Raw genomic sequence first — 20,642 nt, 5'->3', positions numbered from 1 at the left:
TTAGAGATTTCAAAAGGAGAATAAGACCTAGTCCTGACATGCTTTCTATTAGTATAAAGGTTCAATTTCCTCAGTGTCTAAAACTCAAATTTGAGAGGCCTAGTCCTTAATCCATATCAATTCTTATCTCATCTATAACATGGAACTAATCATCCTGGGTAACATATGCCAGAATTCCCCCATCTAGAAGGAACCATAGACACCAGTGAGTCTTTATTTTAGTCATTAACTATTTTGGGTACCTGTTGCTTTATAACAAACCACCCCAAAACTTGGGAGATTAAAGCCATAGCTTTCATTTTGTTCATGGATCTTCGGCTAGGGCAGGGCTTGGCAGGGATTACTTGTCTTGTTTCACGTGGTATTAGCTAGAGTGACTCAAAGATGGCCGGTAGAACCATCTGAAGCCATGCTCACTCCCACGTTTAGTGGTTGATGTTGGCTGTCAGCTGGGACCTCCAGTAGGACTGTGGCTTTCTCCATGTAGGCGTGGCTTCCTCACAACATGTGATTGAGTTCAAGGGTGAGTGTCGAGAGAGAGAAGGGAGATGTATGTGCCAGCATGTACATCTCCTCTTAACCAGACTTTGGCTTTGGATATCTTGACTTGGAACAGTCAAGCATTGTCACAGCTACTGCATTCTGTTCACTAGAAGCCAGTTACCAAGTCCAGCCCCATACTCAAGGGCAGGAGAATTAGAATCTATCTTTTGATGGGGAGGTTTTCAGAGAACTTAAAATGTTCTGTGTTAAAATCACCATATCAACGTCCACTTTCTTTTTTTTTTTTTTTTTTTTGAGTTGGAATCTCACTCTGTTGCCCAGGCTGGAGTGCAGTGGTACGCTCACGGCCACCACAGCGTTGACCTGCTGGGCTCTGGCGATCCTTCCACCTCAGTCTTCCAAATAGCAGAAACTACTGTGCCCTACCACACCTGGCTCATTTTTTATTTATTGTAGAGACAAGGTCTCATCAAATTGCCCAGGCTGGTCTCAAACCCGCGGACTCAGGCAATCCACTCGCCCCAGCCTCCCAAAGTGCTGGGATTACAGGCTGAGCCACCAAGCCCAGCCAATGTCCACTTTCTTATAAGAGGAAACTGGAGCCTGTAGGGATGGAGTGCCTTGGCCATTCTCTCTGGCTTAGGTGCAAAACCAGGTTGAGAACTCACATCTTCTGAAGCCTTCTCTAACACTCATCTCAGCGACGCTACACCCTCCTGATTCTCCTCTTTCCCTTAACCACTTTTCAATATCCAGTGAGGATTGGGAACGTGACAGTGAGATGCCTCATGGAATACCTGTAGCTCCACACCATGAAGATCCTCTAAGGAACTGCGTGCTTATTTACATATCCCTATATTATACCTCTTATTCAAAAACCCAGCTGTTCTTGGCAGCCAAGGGAGTCTGCTAGGGCTTCCTTCCCCAATTCTGGTCACAGCTTTCCAATGTTATTGGGAAGCATTTAATTGATCAGCTTTCACTGCATTTGATGAACTGTATTTGATTCAGTGAGCATCTTCTGTTTTCTCCTATCTGATGTCCTATTTGCTCAGTTAACAGAACTGGACTTAGTAGAACCAGTTTAAAAGAGGGAACCCTGGGGATTAAGCAGAGGAAAAGCATTCTGGTGGTATGGCAGTCTGTTCGATGTTCCAGGGAGTGTCCCAGTGGATGCCGGAGATGCTTAAGCCGAAGGCAGTGCCAGTCAGACCAGTGTGCCTGTGAGATGGATTGAAAGGAAGTGCCTACAAGGGATGATGATTTTATTTCCTCTTTTCAGTGGTTTTTAGCCTCATTCCTGGTCCAGCTGATAGATCAGGAGTTCTTACAATTATTTTTAATGTTTTCCTCTGAGGGCAGTACAGGACTTTTGGTGATGTCTAAAATGCTCCTGTAGCATTGTCCACGTGTCCTTGCGAGTTGAAGGAAGAGAGAGGGCCAAGGGTGTGAACTTGGGGGTGCATGTTCACATTCACCTGCGCGTTCAAACTCTCTATGTCTGCTGAGGAGCCTTTCCCAGCCACTTGGGAGATGAGCTTCCTCTGTGCCACAGGCTTCCCAGACCCCTCTCCCAGTCACAGCCTTGTCTCCTGGGCAATTTGCTGTGAAACTCAGCCTGGCACACTAAATGTGCACACCCGTGGCCGTCTCCTCACAAGGAGGGAAGAGAAACATTGAGTATGGTGAAGAACTTGCATCTACCTCATGGAATCCCCTGAGAGAAGGGCCTTGGACATTTCACCTGTGGAAGAAAGAAACCTGGGTGGGGGGGTGCGTGTATGTATGGGTGTGTGTGCACATATGTGCACATGTCTCTTCCCCATGACCATGGTCTTCTCCTGTCTTGTATGATGTGGCAACTCTCCTTCCTTCAGTCCTCTTGATGTATCATAAACACGGTCCCTTTGTAAGAGTGTGGGCTGCTTTGCTAAGTCTCACTTTGATCCTGCAATGCAAGCACAACCTTCCTCTGGAATTTCAGAGTTCTGAAGACCTGTACCCCAGACCCCCTACTCTTTGTGCCCTAAGTAGGCCAGTAAGGATGCCCACATCTTCCCTCAGTGGGTAGGGAAGCACAGGAGAGTCGTTTTTATTGGGTTAATAAAACCCCTTGTTGATATGAAATGGTTTCTTCCTTATGATTTTTTTTTTTTTTTTTTTGAGTTGGAGTCCCACTCTGTCGCCCAGACTGGAGTGCAGTGGCCTCTCCCGGCCACCGCAGCCTCGACCTGGTGGGCTCCGGCGATCCTTCCCCCTCAGCCTTCCCAGTAGCCGGAATTACAGGCATGCGCTACCACGCCCAGCTGATTTTTTGATTTATTGTAGAGATGAGGTCTCGCTGTCCAGGCAGGTCTCGAACCCGCGGGCTCAGGCAATCCACTCACCTCAGCCTCCCAAAGGCGCGGGATGACAGGCTGAGCCACCGAGCCTGGCTGATTTTTTTTGTTTAATATTAGCACACCAGAGTGATCCACTAATACCAAGGGAAGAAGGACCTGCCGGATTCATCTGTCATTCCCTTTGTTCTGCAAGAGCCACCCAGAAATACATTTATTCAAGAGCCTTTTTTAACTAATGTCCAGCTCACCCATGTGCTTTCCTGAAAAAGAGCTTTATTTACAGTCCTTGCCACTATACGTTCAGAGTCTGTGCTCCCACCTTTTGATTCCTATGGGTGTTTTATAATCTCACTAAAAATGTATGAAGAGGTATATGAGAGTTCTGGGTCTTGAAGTCAGTCTGTTCCATCTCGTCCATCATACTCAATGCCGTTATAAAACGTGGGCAGTATGCACAGAACAGCTGTTCGGGGATCCTGAAAAGTAAATATTGCTGGGCTCGGTGGCTCAGCCTGTAATCCCACGCCTTTGGGAGGCTGAGGTGAGTGGATTGCCTGAGCCCGCGGGTTCGAGACCCGCCTGGGCAGCAAGACCTCATCTCTACAATAAATCAAAAAAAAAAAAAAATCAGCCGGGCGTGGTAGCGCGTGCCTGTCATTCCAGCTACTCGGAAGGCTGAGGCGGAAGGATCGCCGGAGCCCAGCAGGTCGAGGCTGCGGTGGCCGGGAGCGGCCACTGCACTCCAGTCTGGGTGACCAAGTGAGACTCCAACTCAAAAAAAAAAAAAAGTAAATATTAGGGGATAGATTGGGGAAATGTTGCCGATCCAGCAGTGAGTTCACCCTTTTTTCCTTTTAGGATTCCCTAGCCTAGACTGAATGAAGTCCCAGACCCAGAAGTAGACAGCTGCTGGCAGAGAGGACTAGAAGAAGCCCTCTAGTCTGGGCTTGAGGGTCAGGAACGGGGTCTCCTAATGTTCAGATTGAGTGAGGTGAAGTCTGCCTTTTGGGGGTTCTTTTTCTCATTTCCTGGCACCCAGTAAGCAATCCCTCACAATGACATAGCAGCAGCAGCAGCAGCAACAATGGGGATCCACATGGAATGTTTTATGCCAAGGGAAGGGAATCTATCTCTCCAATCAAAGGTGCTGTAGTTCCTAGAGTGTGGGATGAAACACAGTTGCTTTTTCCCCCCTTTTCTGTCTTCCCACTGCTAGGCCCCAGAGGAAAGTGCAGACGTAGGAAGCATGAGACAGAGCAGGGTAAAAAAAGAGTCAACTTTCTGACCAAAGGAGCAACAAGGGAGCCCTAGGAGCAGATTTCAGAGATGGAAGAACTTGGGAAAGTGATCCTGTTAAGTTGGGTGTGAGTTTCTGGGCCCACCCCTGGGCTGAGTATACATGGATCTGATCTTGAACAGCATTCCATAGACTTTCAGGTCTAAACGTAAGGATAGACCACCACCCAAGGTCTAAGACTGGCCATCTGGGACATATTTCAGTAGCATTGTGGGTTTCTCATCAGAAACCGTGGAAGCTGTCTGATAATGGCACAATATTTTTTTTAAATGTCAAAGAAAAAAATTATCAACCTAGAATTCTATATCCAGTGAAGATGTCCTTCAGGATCACAGGTAAAATACATTCTCAAATAAAGAAAAACTTCTTGTCAAGAGACTTGCTCTGAGAGACTTACTAAAGGAAATTTTTTTTCAGCAGAAAGGAGATGATACTAGGTGAAAACTTAGACTATGAAGAATAAAGGAAGAATAACAGAAATGGTAAATATTTGGCAAATTATAGTAAATAGTCTGGCATTTGAAAAAATAGCATAGTCTGATAGAGTATTCAGGGTATGTATACATAGCTTATAAGACAACTACAACAGAAAAGGAAAGAGGAAGGTAAAAGGCTCTAGAAAAGTTTCTAGATTCCATTTGAAATGACAAAATATTCTAAGTGGGTTTTGAAAAGACAAGTTTGTATATTACAATCCATAGAGTTATCACTAAAAGTTATACAAAGAAATATAGAGGGAAAAGCAATAAATAAATTAAAATGGAATACTAAAAAGATGTTTAAAGAACCCAAAAGAAGACAGGAAAGGGAAAACAGGAACAATAACTGAAAACAAAGAATGAATAGAAGTGTTAAAATAGACCTAAATCCAAACATATAAATAATTACATTAAATATAAGTGGTCTAAGTATGCCAACTAAAAAACAGAGATGGTCAGGATAGACTTTTTTCTGTAACCTAAATATATGCTGTCCATAAGACATTCACCTCAAATATGATGATCTAGACAGTAAAACTCTGGAAAATGAAATACCACACAAACAGTAATTAAAGCCAGAGTGGCTGTATTAATATCAAAAAAGTAGACTTCAGAGCAGAGAAAATTGTCAGGAGTAAAGAGTCACATTACATAATGATGGATCAATTCATCAAGAACAGATAACAATTCTAAACGTGTATGTACCTAAAACAAAGCTTCAAAATACATGAAGCACAATCTGAAGAGCTGAGGTGAGTCTTTAATTTACCTCCCTTAGTAATAGAACTTGTAGACTAAAATTCAGCAAGGATGTAGAAGAACTGAAAACACCCTCAACCCACAAATCTGATTGACATTTACACAACATTCTGCCCAACAATGGCAAAATATACATATTTTAAAGTACATATTGAACATTTACCAAACAGACCAAATCCTGCTTCATAAAACAAATGTAAATCAATTAAGGTGAACCAAAATTAAATTAAAAACAAAGATAGCAGGAAAAAAATATCTCCAGAACTTGGAAATTAAATAACAAACATCATAGTAATCACCTGGTCAGAGAGAAAGTCTCAAGGGTATCAGAAAATATTTTTAGCTGAATACAAGTGAAAGTACATTTCAAAATTTGTGGGTTACCCCTAAATCAGTGCTTAGAGGGACATTTACAACATTAAATGCTCACATTAGAAAAGAGGGATAGTCTCAAATCAACAACTTAATTTCGATCTTAAAAAACTAGAAACAGAAGAGCAAAATAAACTCGCAGCAGTAAGGATGGCAATAATAGATATAAAAGCAGAAAGCAATACTACTTAAAGTAGAAAAACAATAGAGGAAAATCAATTAAGTTAAAAGGCGATTTTTAAAAAATTATCAATAAAATTGATAAACCTTTTGAAAGACTGACCAAAAAAAAAAACAAAAACCAAAATGCTAAACACATATTACCAGTAGCAGAAATAAGAAGGGATATTGCTATTATGCCCTCAGACATTAAAAGGGCCATAAAGCAATACTATGAACAATTGTATCCACACAAAACTAAACAACTTAGATCAGATGGACCAGTTACTTAAAAACCATAACTGCTAAACTCAAACAAGATAAAAGAGGAAACCTAGAGTCCTATAACTAATAAATTGAATTTGTTAAAAACCTGAACAAGAAATCACCAGACTCAGATGATTTCACTGGTGAATTCTGCCAAACATTAAAAGAAGTATCACCAATTCTGTGCCACCTCTTCCAGAAAGTTGAAAAAGAAGGTACGCTTTTCAATTTATTTTATGAGACCAGCCTTATCTAAAGACAACATGAAAAAGGAAAACTACAAACCATCGAGATGCAAAATTCCTCAACAGGTCATTAGCAACTCACATCAGACAATATATGTATTTTACAAAATCATAATCAAATGGAATTTATCCAGGGAACGCAAGACTATTTGGAGTTGAAAAATTAATGTAATTCATCTGTTAGCAGGCTACAGAAGAAAAACCAGATGATCATATCAATTGATACAGAAAAAGAATTTGACAAAATTCAGCATCTATTCATGAAACAAAAATACTTTATTTTATTTTTTGAATATATTGTATTTTAAAGATGTGGGGTATAATTCAGGATTAGGTATACAAGTGAATATTGCACAAGTAAAGTGTGGGCCTCCCTTTGGTCCCCACTCTGCCTGGTTTGAGATTAAGTACCCTTACTGATGTCGTGTTCCCCTCCCACCACCCTGTAGTATCCCGCTACTGCCAATCCCTTTCTTATAGTATTATGGTAAACGTTCAGGGTCTGCTCACGAGTGAGAATCTTTGGTACTCTGTTCTTTGAATCTGTGAAAAATCACTGAGTACTATAGACTCTAAATTCATCCAAGTTGCTTTGAAGACCATCTGTTTGTCCTTCTTTATGGCTGTGTAATATTCCATTGTGTATATGTACCACATTTTTTTATCCAATCCAGTTTTGATGGGCAACATGATTGGTTCCTTGTTTTTACTATTGTGAGTAGTGCTGCAGTAAGCATGTGTGTGCAGGTATCTTTTTTGTAGAACAATTTGAGTTCATCCAGGTATATTCCCAGTAGGGGGACTGCTGGGTCATATGGAAGGTCAATTTCTAGTTCTTTTAGAAATCGCCACTCTGTTTTCCAAACAAGTGAAACTAGTTTGCATTCCCACCAGCAATATAGAAGTGTTCTTTTCTCCGCATCCTCTCCAGCATTTGTTGTTGTTTTTTTATTAATGATAGTCATTCTTACTGGGGTTAGGTGATATCTCAATGTGGAACAAAAATACCTTAAATGGATTATAAATCTAAATGTAAGGTTCTAAAACTAGAAGAAAACACGGGAGAAAGTCAATGTGACCTGTAAGGTTAGGCAAAGAATTCCTAGACCTGACACCAGAAGTACAATTCATAAGAGATAAAAACGGTTAACTGAGACCGCATCAAAATTAAAAACTCACTATGGAAGTTACTATAAGAGGATGAAAAGGCAAGTTACAGTCTGGGAGAAAATATTAACCAACCATACCTCTGACCAAAGACTGTATCCAGAATAGATAAAGAACTCTCAAAAACTCAACAGTAAGGAATCAAACAAGCCAGTTTTAAAATGGGCAAAAGGTGTGAATAGATGCTTCCAAGAGGATAAGATGTTCAATGTCTTAGCCATCAGAGAAAGGCAAATTAAAACCCTAATAAAGTACCACTGTACTTTCTTAGATTAGCTAAAGTTTAACTGACGGTACTAAATCCCCCTGAGGACGGGGAACAACTGGGTCATTCATCAGTTGCTGCTGAGGAGGTGAAATGGCGTGGCTACTCTGGAAAACAGTTTGCCAGTTTCTTACAAAGTTGTAAACATACTTTCCATATGACCCAGACATTCTTGTCCCGTGTTATTTACTTCAGACAAGTGAAATACGTTCATTCAAAAACCTGTACACAATGTCACTAGCAGCTCTGTTCATACTCACCAAAACCGGAAACACCCAAGTTTCCTTCTGTGGGTGAATGGGTAAACCCGCTGTGGAACATTCGTGTAATAGAAAACGACGCAACAGTAAAAGCATCAGGTATGGATCGACACAACAACTTGGATAAATTGCCAAGGCATTATGCTGGATAGGAGAAGCCAGGCTCAAAAGGCTACATGCTGTACGACTGTAGTTTTATGGCATTCTTGAAAAGAGAATGTAGTGGTGGAGAACAGAAGAGCTTGCCTGTGTCACAGGGAGTGGGAGGAATGAAGGTGTTTTAGAGAGAAATCATTGTCTTAGTTGCGATGGTGGTTACATGAATTGATGTGTGTGTTAAAGTGTAAGAACTGTGCCCAAGGAAAAAGTCAGGCTTGCTGCATATCCATTTTAAGAATCAAACTTTTTGAAGGTGTGGATTATCAACATTACTTTCCATTAGTCTCTTTCCTCCCTATCTCCTAGTCCCGGGTTTTTGTTTTGGTTTTTTTTTTAACTGCTGACGGGGAGCAGTGCAGTGCCAGATTTTCGGGTGGAGGAGGCTTGTCAATCCTTCCTGTCTCTACTCCCTTCCCACTAAGTTGGGTCCCTCTCTCTTCTGATGTCTTGACCGATTTGTCTCCCTCAGACAATCCGTCAACCGTCCTGTCCCAGTCTCATCCAAAAGCTCCTGTCAAGTCGCCTGGTCTGCCATTTAACACTCCGCGGTTGACTTCCTCCACCTTACCTCTGTTCGCTCCTCTTCCTTCTCGTTCCCACTTGTCTCAAGCTCTTCTGTCAAGCTTGCCCTCCCTACCGCCTGACCATGCATGCCTCGAGGCCACCCCACATGCCACATCACTCTGAGGTCAGAAGGTCCTGATCCCCTCGCATGGCTGGTCTCCCTCCCTTGTGAACTCCTCTGGCGGCCTGTATGGAGCTTCACACCTAGCCCATGTCACCTTGTCGCAGTGCCTCTCGTGTCACAGCTATTGGTGTGTGAGTCCTATCTCTTCCTCGGAGCTTCTTTTAGGGGAGGGCTGAGACCTGTTCGTTTTTGCCTCTTTCACATCACTTGATGGAGCACATGGTGCACAGAAGGTGCCAACCAAGGAACAGAGAACAGAGGAGATTCTCCTGTTTCCAATTTCTGTGGTCTGGAGAACCCTCCAGGCAGAAGTGGGACACCACCCTGTCAAAGGGGGAGGGAATGGGGAGATGTTAGTCAAAGAGTACAAAATTTCAATTAGACAGGAGGAATATGTTTTTGAGGTCTATTACACAGCAGGGTGACTGTGGTTAATAACGTATGGTACTGTAGATTTCAAAATTGCTAAGAGAGTACATTTCAAGTGTCTTACCACACAAGATCAGTGATGGGTATGTTAAGTAGCTTGATTTAATTATTCCCAATTATATACGTGTATCAAAATATCATATCGTGTCCCATGAATGTATATAATTTTTAAAAATTTAAGCCCCTGTACTGCCAAGTATGGGGTCTGGAAGATAACCTGGCCACCCCTTCCCTGGAAATCTGTCTACATTGCTTTGCACTTGATAAACAGATTACTGAGTACTACCCCCGTGGGTGACTTTCTGCCTTAATCCCCTACTGTGTCCATCCAGATAAGCTATGGTAACACAGCCCAAATCTCAGTAAATCTGACATGTTCATCACAGAGCTGCTGGGACCCTTGCTATCAGGTGTCCTCACCCAGGGACCCAGAAGGAGACAAGTGTCAACTGGCATTGCCAAGAGAGGAAAAGGGAATGGGGTAGACTCTTCAAACTTCTCTCTGGAAACTGGCCCATGTGGTTTGTGTTCTTGGCCAAGGAGAGTCATATGACCACACCTCCTTATAGGGCAGGGAAGTACAAGCCTAGTCCATCTCTGTCTAGAAGACAAACCAGAAATATTTGGTGAACAGCAATACTGACACCCCAGGTGACCACGACAGGGGGGAAGAGCCACTCCTTCTCGAGTCTGGAGCTGAGGCCACAAACTTCCCTTGATTTTCTGCAGTATCCTTCTCCAGTGGGGAACCCAAACATCGGTATCCTCGGTTAGCGTGCAGTGCTGTCTCTCTGCAGAGTGGGTTTTGTTTCTGTGCTCTAAATGCAAGCCATCAGAACTAGTCGCTCTCAGTTCTGTGCTCCCAGAACACTGGGTCTAGAGCTCCATACAGATTGTGCCAATGATTTGTGGGGGAGCTATCGGAAGAGGCAAGAGCATGCGGAACCTCACAGCATGGGCACAGGAGCCAGTCTGTGCCACCACTTCCTGGGCCTGGGATGTTGGCAGGTTACACGGCCCCTCAGGGCCCTCACTCCTTCCCCTGTGGAATGGGAATGTTGTAGAGCCTACCTTAAAGGGTTGCCTTGAGGATTAATAGAATCAACACATGTGAAGCTCTTAACACAATACTTGTTATGTAGTGAGTACCCAGCAAATGCTACCTATGTAACCACTCCCAAACTCTCCAAGTTGCCCAACAGTGAGCCCTTCAGACCAGATAACCTGGGGCTTTTTGATCCCTCTATCCAAAAATCAAAGGATGAGACTTCTTGTATCCATGTAAATAAAAAACACGTCCTCCCTTTCTTTCTCCCTTTCTCTCTCTCATTCTGACTCTTACGAAGACAAACAACCCAGTTGAATAACAGGCAAAAAGAGAATGTATGAATGACCATTAATCATGCAAAAAGATGTTCAGCATCAGTCGTCATTAGTGGATTTCAACCCCAATAAGGTCATTTAATTTAAGTCATTAGTGAATTTAAACCACAAATAACACTTTGATAGCTAAAGTAAAGAAATGAAAGTACCAAATGTCAGCGGGGATGTGGCACCTGGGACTCACATGTTGCTGGTGGAAATGCAAAACTGGTATTGCTAGCTTTGTATGAGAGTACAAGTGTCTTACGAGGTGAAACATACGTTTAACATGTATGTTAATTCAGTAATTTCCAGGGGAAATGAATGTCTGCATCTACACAGAGATCTGTACATGAGTATTCAGAGCAGCATTATTGTCAATACTCCTAAACTGGAAATAACCCACATGTTGTGGCATATTTATACGATGGAATACTAGCCAGCAGTAAAAAGGAGTAGAATATTAATATATGCAGCAACGGGGATGCATCTCAAAAACTTTATACTCAGTGAAAGTCAGAGACTATATATGATTCCTTTTGTATGAAATTCTAGAAAAGGTAAAACTAAATTGAGAGCAGGTCAGTGGTTGTCTGTGGCTGTGGTCAGAAGGTCAACAATGAAGACACGAGAGAAATCCATTAAGCTAAGGAAACTTGTACTTATCTTGTTGCATGGTGGTGGTTACACAGTTACAAAAATTCATCAAACTGTACTCTTCAAATGGGTGAATTTTACTGAAAGTAAATTAAAAAAAAAAACACAACCCAGTCCAGGCACAGTGGCTCATGCCAATAATCCTAGCACTTAGGGAGTGAAGATTGCTTAAGCCAAGGCATGCGAGACCAGCTTGGGCAACTTAGGAAGACCTCATCTCTAAAAATTAAAAAAAAAATACTAGCCAGGTTTGGAGGTATGCACTTGTAGTCCCAGCTACTCAGGAGGTTGAGGCAGAAGGATCGATTGAACCCAGGAGGTTGAGGCTGTGGTGAGCCATGATTATGCCACTGCCCTCCTGCCTGGGTGACAGTGAGATCCCAACTCAAACACACACACACACACACACCCCAAAGCCTGGTCGTTGAAGTGATTTTCAACCTATCACCCCCATGCCTGTATGTGGTGGTCTGGGGACCTAACGAGCAGACCTCCTTATTGGAAATAAGGTCATTCCAGGCTCATTTTCTTTCTCTTACCTGAGAGCTGTGGAGCCAGCTGACACTGAACAATTTCCAGTGGCCATTACAGTGTGTCCCAGGCGGAGGCTGACGGAAACAAGCTTGTGTTTCTGTCACTAATGATATGAGCCTTCACCAGAGTCTCTGCCAGGCCATGTTGGTCGTCATTACACCCATTGAAGAGGAGAACAGAGCAATAATGAGCTGGGTGTTATCGGCTCACAAATAATTTATAATGGGCAAACTAGGACAGGAACAGAGCTTTTTTTGGCTAAGGAGGTTGCATGTCACTCTTTAAAATCTAGGCCAAAAAATTATTTATAATGCATAGACAGTCACTCAGAAAGTTAAAGGGTTCCTTTCTTCTCTCTCATGTGTTTGAACACTGTGCTTTTGAGCTTGGACTAGCAACAAGCCGCCTCGGCATCTTGCTGCCACGCCCGCAGTTAGTCTGTGATGTGAGAGAAGTGAGTGCAGTTAGTTTCACATGTAAAGAGAGTGGCTTGGCTAGGGACAAGGCCTCTGTAGGAACCCCTGACAGATATGTAGGAGGGAAAAGGCGGGATAAGGAACAGACCTTGGGTAAAGGGTAGTGACCACACGCTTTACGTGAGCTTTGAAGAATTGCCTAAGTATTGTCGGGAAACAGCCCAATCCGAGATACCTTAAGAGATGGGCTGCGGACATGCGTGCCGAAATAAAGGCAGGTTGTATGTAATTAGGCCGAGGCAGACAGAGCAGTCACAGCTATCATGGTGTCCAGGGCAAGGGCTTTGGAATGCATCTATGTTTCTAAGGGCTGTTTGGGGAAGTATCTATATACTGATACCTATAGATATTGATACCTGCCCCAAGGGAGCTGTATCACGATCCACCAGCTCCCTCTGTCCTGTCCACACATTTTGCAGGAGCCTCCTGGTGAGAGATTTCGCTCTCCTGGGAACCTTGACCCCAGTCCCTGGGCGGTGGCTAGACCAACAGGTAGACCGAGTTTGATGGGCCCTGCTTTTGGGGTCTTGCTCTCTCTCTCAGGGAGCTGGAGTCATCTTGGGTGAATTTGGGAAGTGTGGGTCACCTTCCCCAGCCCAAAATCAGCCTTCAAATAAGCGAATTGTGGAGGAAGGGCTTGTGGCTTGTCATGAACGATCAAGGTCCTTTGGGCAATGCTGCATCCTGGGCTTCCTTGGGAGGGCTTTCTGTATCCCGTGTTCCTTGTCGGTTTTTGTTAGAGTGGTCCCTAGAGCCATGACTCTCCATTCTCTGGGGACCCCAGGGTTCTGCAGGCGTGGCTCCAGGGAGGTACCCCTCCCCTTAAACTTCACTTTGATCTCTTCTATAGGTGTGCCATGTAGCGTGTTATTATTTTTTTTAATAGACTATGTTTTTAGAGTAGTTTTAGGTCCACAGTGAAATTGAGCGGAAGGTACAGTGAGTTCCTAGATACCTCTGACCCCTGACACACACAATCTCCCCCATCACCAGCATTCCCATCAGAGTGACATGTTAGTTGCAATTGTTGAGCCTACGTTGACACATCATTATCACTCAAAGTCCATAGTTTGCGTTAGAGTTCACTCTTGGTGTTGTGCTTCCTATGAATCTGGACAAAGGTATAATGACATGTATCTGCCATTACGGTAAGATACAGAATCGCTTGACTGCCCTAAAAATCCTCTGGGCTTCACCTATTCATCCCTCCCTAACCCCAGGCAACCACTGATCTTTTTTTACTGTCTCTGTAGTTATGCGTTTTCCAGAATGTCACATAGTTGGAATCATATAACACGTAGCTTTTTCAGACTAGCTTCTTTGACTTGACAGTATGCATTTGAGTTCCCTCCATGTCATTTTTAAAAGAGTTCAGCTGTTCTTAGCAGCCTGGCAGCCACATGCAGTACCTGTCCTATACTGGGCCTGGGTCTTGCATAGCCTTGGCTATTTTGTGCAGAGTGTGCCTTGTCTCCCCAGTGGGGCGATGAGCTCCCTGGGGGAAGGGCCAGGATGTGAGTCCTGGTGGCCCTTGCAGGATACCTGGCCACCCCTCGTGCTTTGGCACCAGACTGAGTGCTCTGGGTTGGAGGGGACATGGTTTGAGGCTAAGGAACGGCTCTCAGAGTACAGCCATCTTGATAAGCATCGTTGTCGTTCGCTCTCTGAAAGCTAAAGCTCTATGAAGTCAGAGTGAGCGGCATCTGGCCACAGAGCTAATCTGTGCGAGATTTTGCATCTGAGTCAGAACTTACTGATTAGTAATGCTGTCTCTCTTTGTAGCCAAGAGTCTAGCAAAACATTTTTCTCTCCCCAGTACTCAGCTCTGAAATGTGGCTAATGTTACCTTCCTGAAAGAGTTTTTGATAAGATGGGCACAGTAGAATGGGCTCTAATAGAAAGCACCTCCATTTCATAACAAAATCTTTAGGAAGTGGAATATTCCAGTAACCTGTGCATTTTGTATTATACAGAGCTTCTCGAAACAAGTCTGAGAAGAAGCGTCGGGACCAGTTCAATGTTCTCATCAAAGAGCTTAGCTCCATGCTTCCTGGCAACACGCGGAAAATGGACAAAACCACCGTGTTGGAAAAGGTCATCGGATTCTTGCAGAAACACAATGGTAAAGGTCACACATCTCCCCACTTTTATCCTGCCCTGTTCTTTCCATGTGGTGATGATTTCATCAGTGTGGACTTCCCAGTTAGTTCTCTCTCCCCAGCAATGCCTGATCTCACCAGTCACAGACTTCCCCTTCCAAAGGTACTCCACCCTCTATAATAACCCATCTCCAGCTAGGTGGGGAGAGGACACTCACCTCTCAAATTGCGTTATGAGCCAGACAAGAGAATATGGAGCAGCCTCACAGGTAGCACCCAACCCAAGCTGGGTGGCATTCACAGTGGGAGCAACTTGCCAAAAATCCCTGAAGCAAGCACCTTTCATTCACTCCTGAGCAGACACAATGCTTGAGTACTCAATTCCTGCTGGGTCAGATTGTGTGGGCTTTTTCATCTCTCTCTTCCATTGCCCTGGACTCTGGCCTTCCGAGCTATACCCTGAAAAACATAAATGGAAAATAGTTCATTTACTTAATATTAAATCCATTGTATTTTTATTGAGATGTATTTTCAATACCATAAAACTCACCGTCTTGGCCGGGCTCGGTGGCTCAGCCTGTAATCCCAGCACTTTGGGAGGCCGAGGCAAGTGGATTGCCTGAACCCGTGGGTTCGAGACCAACCCGGGCAACTTGGTGAGACCTCGTCTCTATAATAAAATAGAAAATAGCCGGGCGTGGTAGCGCACATCTGTAGTTCTGGCTACTTGGAAGGCTGAGACAGAAAAATCGCTGGAGCCCAGAAGGTTGATGCTGGGGTATCCGTGAGCGTGCGTGCCACTGCACTTCAGCCTGGGTGACAGAGTGAGACTCCAACTCAAAAAAAAAAAAATCACCATCTTCAAGTATAGAATGTAGTGGGTTTTAGTATATTCACAAGGTTATGCGGCCATCACCACTACCTAATTTCAACAATCCCAAAGAAACCCTGTATCCTGTTAACAGTCATTTCCCAAGTCTCCCACCTCCCCCCACCCACCATCCAAGGCCTGGCAACCACTAGTCTGTTTTCTGTCTCAATGGATTTGCCTATTCCTAGCATTTTATACAAATAGGAGCCTACAATGTGTGGTCTTTTATGCCTGACTTCATTCTCTTAGCATCTGTGTTTTAGCATGTGTCAGGACTTCATTCCATTTTACGGACAAATGATATTCCATTTTATGGATATACCATATTTTTATTTTCCATTCATCAGTTGATGGATTATTTGGATTTTTTCCAATTTTTGGCTGTTATAAATAATGCTGTTATGACATTCATGTACAAATTTTTGAGTTAATGCATGTTTTTATTCCTCTTGGGTGTATTCCTAAGGAGTATGGTTGCTGGTTAAATGGTAACTAGTGTTTAACTTTTTGAGCAAATGCCAAACTATTTTCCAAAGTGGTTACACAATTTTGCATTCCCAGCAGTAAGGTATAGGGGTTCCAGTTTCTCTGCATCCTTGCCAACACTTGTTATTGTCTTTTTTAATTTCTGTTATTATTATTGCTTCCCTAGTGGGTGTAAAGTGATATTTCATGTGGTCTTGATTTATAGTTCCCTGATGACTAATGCCATTGCACTTTTCATGATCTTTTAGTGTGCTTATTTGTCGTCTGTACATCATCTTTGGAGATATAAATGCCCATTCAAATTTATTGGTCATTTTAAAATTGAGTTATTTACTTATATTTTCATTCTTGAATTTGTAAGAGTCTTGCATATATCCTGGATACTAGACCCTTATCAGGTATATAATTTGAAATATTTTCCTCCATTCTGTGGACTGCATTTCTACTTTTTAAAATAATGTTCTCTGACACACACAAGTTTTTTTTTTAACTTTTAATTTTTTTATTTTAAAGACGTGGGGTAAAATTCAGGGTTAGGTATACAAATGTTCATTATGCAGGTACCCTTGTTGATGAGGTGTGCCGCCCCCCCAGCAGATTACTACTACGGCCAATCCCGCATATCCCACCCCTCCGGCAGTTTCCCACTACTGCCAATCTTTTTCTTATAATATTACGATAATTGTTCAAGGTCCACTTATGAGTGAGAACATGTGATACTCAGTTCTTTGTTTCTGTGATAGACCACTCAGTTTTATAGACTCTAAGTCCATCCAGGTTGCTGCGAAGTTCATAATTTTGTCCTTCTTTATGGCTGTGTAATACTCCATTTTGTGTATGTACCATATTTTTTTTATCCAGTCCTTTTTCAATGGGCAACACAATTGGCTCCATGTTTTTGCTATTGTGAACAATGCTGCAATAACATGTGCAGGTATCTTTTTCATAGAGTGGTTTGAGTTCCTCCAGATATATTCCCAGTAGGGGGATTGCAGGGTCGTATGGGAGGTCAATTTTTAGATCTTTTAGGAATTGCCACACTGTTTTCCACAGAGGCTGTACTAGTTTATACTCCCACCAACAGTGTAGAAGTGTTCCCTTTTCACCGCATCCTCTCCAGCATCTGTTGTTTTTTGATCTATGATGATGGCCATCCTGACTAGAGTTAGGTGGTATCTCAGTGTGGTTTTAATTTGCATTTCTTTGATGACTAGTGAGGCTGAGCATTTTTGCATGGATCTATTGGCTGCTTGTATATCTTCTTTTGAGAAATGTCTATTCATATCTTTTGCCCACTTTGTAATGGGGCTATTTGTTTTTTTCTTTTCGGCATGTTTGAGTTCCTTATAGATCCTAGATGTCAGGCCTTTGTCAGACATACAGTTGGCAAATATTTTTTCCCAGTCTGTGTGCTGTCTCCTTGCTCTCGTGATGATTTCTTTGACTTTGCAGAAGCTTGTCGGTTTGATGAGGTCCCACTTGTCTATCTTATCTCTTATGGCCTGGGCACTTGGGGTTTTAATCGGGAATTGATTGCCAGTTCCAATTTCCATAAGGGTATCTCCTGGATTTTCTAAGGTTCTTATAGTTTGAAGTTTTACATTTAGGTCTTCACACACAAGTTTTTAATTTTAGCAGATTAATGTTCAATTTTTTTGGTTCCTTGTACTTTAGGTATAATATCCAAGAAACCATTGTCTAATCTAAGGTAATGAAGATTTATGTCTATGTTTTCGTTTAAGAGTTTTATAGTTTTTTATTTGTTTGTTTTTGAGTCGGAGTCTCACTCTGTCGCCCAAGCTGGAGTGCAGTCGCATGCTCACAACCACAACAGCCTTGACCTGCTGGTTTCAGGCGAGCCTTCTGCCTCAGCCTTCCAAGTAACTGGAACTATATACACACGCCACCATGCCGGGCTAATTTTTTTATTTATTGTAGAGACGAGGTCTCACCTAGTTACCCAGCCTGGTCTTGAATCCCTGGACTCAGACAATCCTCTCACCTTGGCCTCCCAAAGTGCTGGGATTACAGGTTTGAGCTACTATGTCCGGCCAAAGAGTCTTATAGTTTTAAACTACAGGTTAAGCATTTATATATTTGATCCATTTTAAGATAGTTTTTGTAGGCTGTATAAGGCAGTTGAAATTCATCTTTTTGCGTGTGAATATTCAATTATCCAAGCACTCCATTCTTTTTCTTTATTAACTTTTTAATACTTAATAAAAGTATAACAGAAAATGCACAAATCCTAACACTACAGTTGAATTAATGATCACAAAGTGAACACAGCTGGGGGAGCAACACCCAATTCAAGAAATAGAAGCCTCCCTGATAGATGTCCCTTCTAATCTACTTCTGCTGTCCCAAAGGGAACCTCTAGTCGGACTTCTAATACCATCCATTTTGCCTGTTTGGACCTTATTCAGATGGAATCACATGTTATACACATGATATTGGTGAGATTCATCCATGTTCTTCCAGTGCTATGGCTAGCTCCTTTTCATTGGTATATAGTATTTCATTGCATGAATTGACCACTCGAGTCCATCCTTGAACTCATGTCTCACTCAAGTCATTCTCTCTTCCTTTTACTCTCTGCCCTTTTACCTCTTAGGGCTCATCATCCTTCCAATCACCCAGGATAGTGCAAACAACTGAAGACTAGTTGAGAGGGCTCGGGAGCTATTAACAAGCTAAAAAAGCAGAATTCTTTTTTTCTTTTAATCATGACACCAAACATAATAAAGTCATGAATGTCAGAATTAGTGAGGAAATAATTACAGTTCCTCTGTGCGTACAGTGATGCTTCTCTTCCACTGAACATTTTCCAAGACAAGATGATTTCACAGAAGAGGGTGCGGCTGGGACATTGGAAAGTTGTGTGCTACGTCTTTGATAATCATATATACCAATTAAAAATGTGACAGTCATGATATATTCTCCTATTATTTTTCTAAAGCTGCCCAGGGGAGAGTCAAGAACTTGTTAATTGCTTTTGTTAGAGTCAGGGAAGACCAATCAAGCAGGATTGGAATAAAATGTTACAGCAGTATTTGATTGCCCTGATAATTTAATCAGAATGGTTATATTTCCTAAATAATGATTTAGCCAAGTGAAATAGCAGGTTGGTTTGATTGCCAAGATATTTTGTGCAAATTACTCAAACTAGGTCAGTGCCACTGAGAAGCAGGACAGCTGTTAAAGGGGGCAGCTGGGATCAAGTTCATCAGCATGACATTTATGCTGGGCTCTGTCCGCCGTGGAATTACCGAATTGTCAAATCTGGGCCCCGGAAAGGATCAGTCAGCAGAAATGCGGCCTCCAAACCCCAGGAGCGCCTGCCTCATCTCGACTTTTTCATAAGATGAAGGTCTGCACACACAGCCTGCTGAAAACACCACCAGGATCACACCAGGATCTCACTCACCTCCGCGAATCCATATTCAAAAGAAAGCAGAGAATCCATGGAAGATTTTATGGAGAAACAGGGTGGTTGGACCAAAACTCGGGTTAAAGCAAAAACCAAAACCAACCACTTTCCTTTATTTGTGATCCAAAGGACATGGTGGGCTCTGTAGGTATCTGCGGCAGAGTAGACAGTGATGCCAACATTTATTCAGGTCTCGCTGTGAGCTAGATATTGTTCTAAGGCTCCTCTAAGCTTTGAAGCGGCACTTTTGAGTTAAATTCCATTGTACAGGTGAGGCAACTGAGTCATATGAGGTCAGATCACTCACCCAAGTCAGCCAGCCAGGAATATGTAGACTCTAAACCCAGCCCTCTGTCTCCAGAGCCCAATTTTATACTACCCTATGTTGTTTCTCCACAAGAGGTGATTTTTGGGGCTCTTATAGATATTTATATTATAGCTACACCCTAACTGTTCATGAAGGTGTCCATTTAGACTACTGGTTCTCAACCTTGGCTGCCCATTAGAAACACTTGAAGAGCTTTTAAAAAATACCTATAACCTGTCAGAAGCTGATGTGGGACCCCAGTAGTGTGCTGGAACCAGCCCGTACCAGCTTGCAAGAGAGGATCTCAGAAGTTTTGCAAGCCAGTTGTCATCAAGTTGGTAGCTTGACATCAGCCACGACAGGCGTATTGACACCACAGAAATGGGCAAACAGTACAAATCAAAGCTTTATATTGTGGCAGGTAGAGAGCCTTTTACTAGCAGACCACTAGGTAGGGCCCAGGCATCAGTATTTTTAAAGCTCCCCAGATAATTCCAGTATGCAGCCAGGGTTAAGAACTATGGATTTAGTGGAAGGCTGAGGCGGAAGGATCACTGGAGCCCAGCAGGTTGAGGCTGCGGTGGCCGGGAGCGGCCACTGCACTCCAGTCTGGGCAACAAAGTGAGACTCCGACTCAAAAAAAAAAACAAAAAAAAACTATGGATTTAGGCATGCTTTCTGCCTCATGCTAAAGGGAGATCACATGATAAGTAAGGAAAGATTATTAGGTCCAAGTATTTTTTATTATTGTTTAGCTCTTTTTTCAGTCATATTCCAGGCACTGTTATCTTCTTACCTTGGGAAATAAATCTTAATCCTGGAAAGCACACTTACTCTTTTTGAAGTAATCCAAATCAGAATGAGAATCTGACCCTATTTCTTTGTAGTGAAATTTTGTGTTAACCATATCTATTATAAAAGAGAGTTGAATTATGAGGGGGATCCCCCCAAAATGGAATTTATTATAATACATAATTATAATTATAAAAAATTATGCATTCTTTTTTTTTTTTTTTTTTTTTTTTTTT

The 20,642-nt window shown here is 42.6% G+C and overlaps 1 protein-coding gene across 2 annotated transcripts in view; it reads left to right on the top strand.

The window, feature by feature from the left end:
* Positions 1-20,642, top strand: part of NPAS2 (neuronal PAS domain protein 2) — a 174,516-nt gene that overhangs the window by 89,290 nt on the left and 64,584 nt on the right. For both annotated transcript variants that reach the window (XM_008071436.2, XM_021719226.1), the window contains exon 3: positions 14,395-14,543. In XM_008071436.2, coding sequence (XP_008069627.1) covers positions 14,395-14,543 — 149 coding nt within the window. The remainder of the gene's footprint in view (positions 1-14,394; positions 14,544-20,642) is intronic.

Source organism: Carlito syrichta, unplaced genomic scaffold, assembly GCF_000164805.1.
Source record: "Carlito syrichta isolate Samal-C Ts95f unplaced genomic scaffold, Tarsius_syrichta-2.0.1 Scaffold314328, whole genome shotgun sequence".
Lineage (NCBI taxonomy): Eukaryota > Metazoa > Chordata > Mammalia > Primates > Tarsiidae > Carlito > Carlito syrichta.
This window is presented reverse-complemented; position numbering and strand designations above follow the sequence as displayed.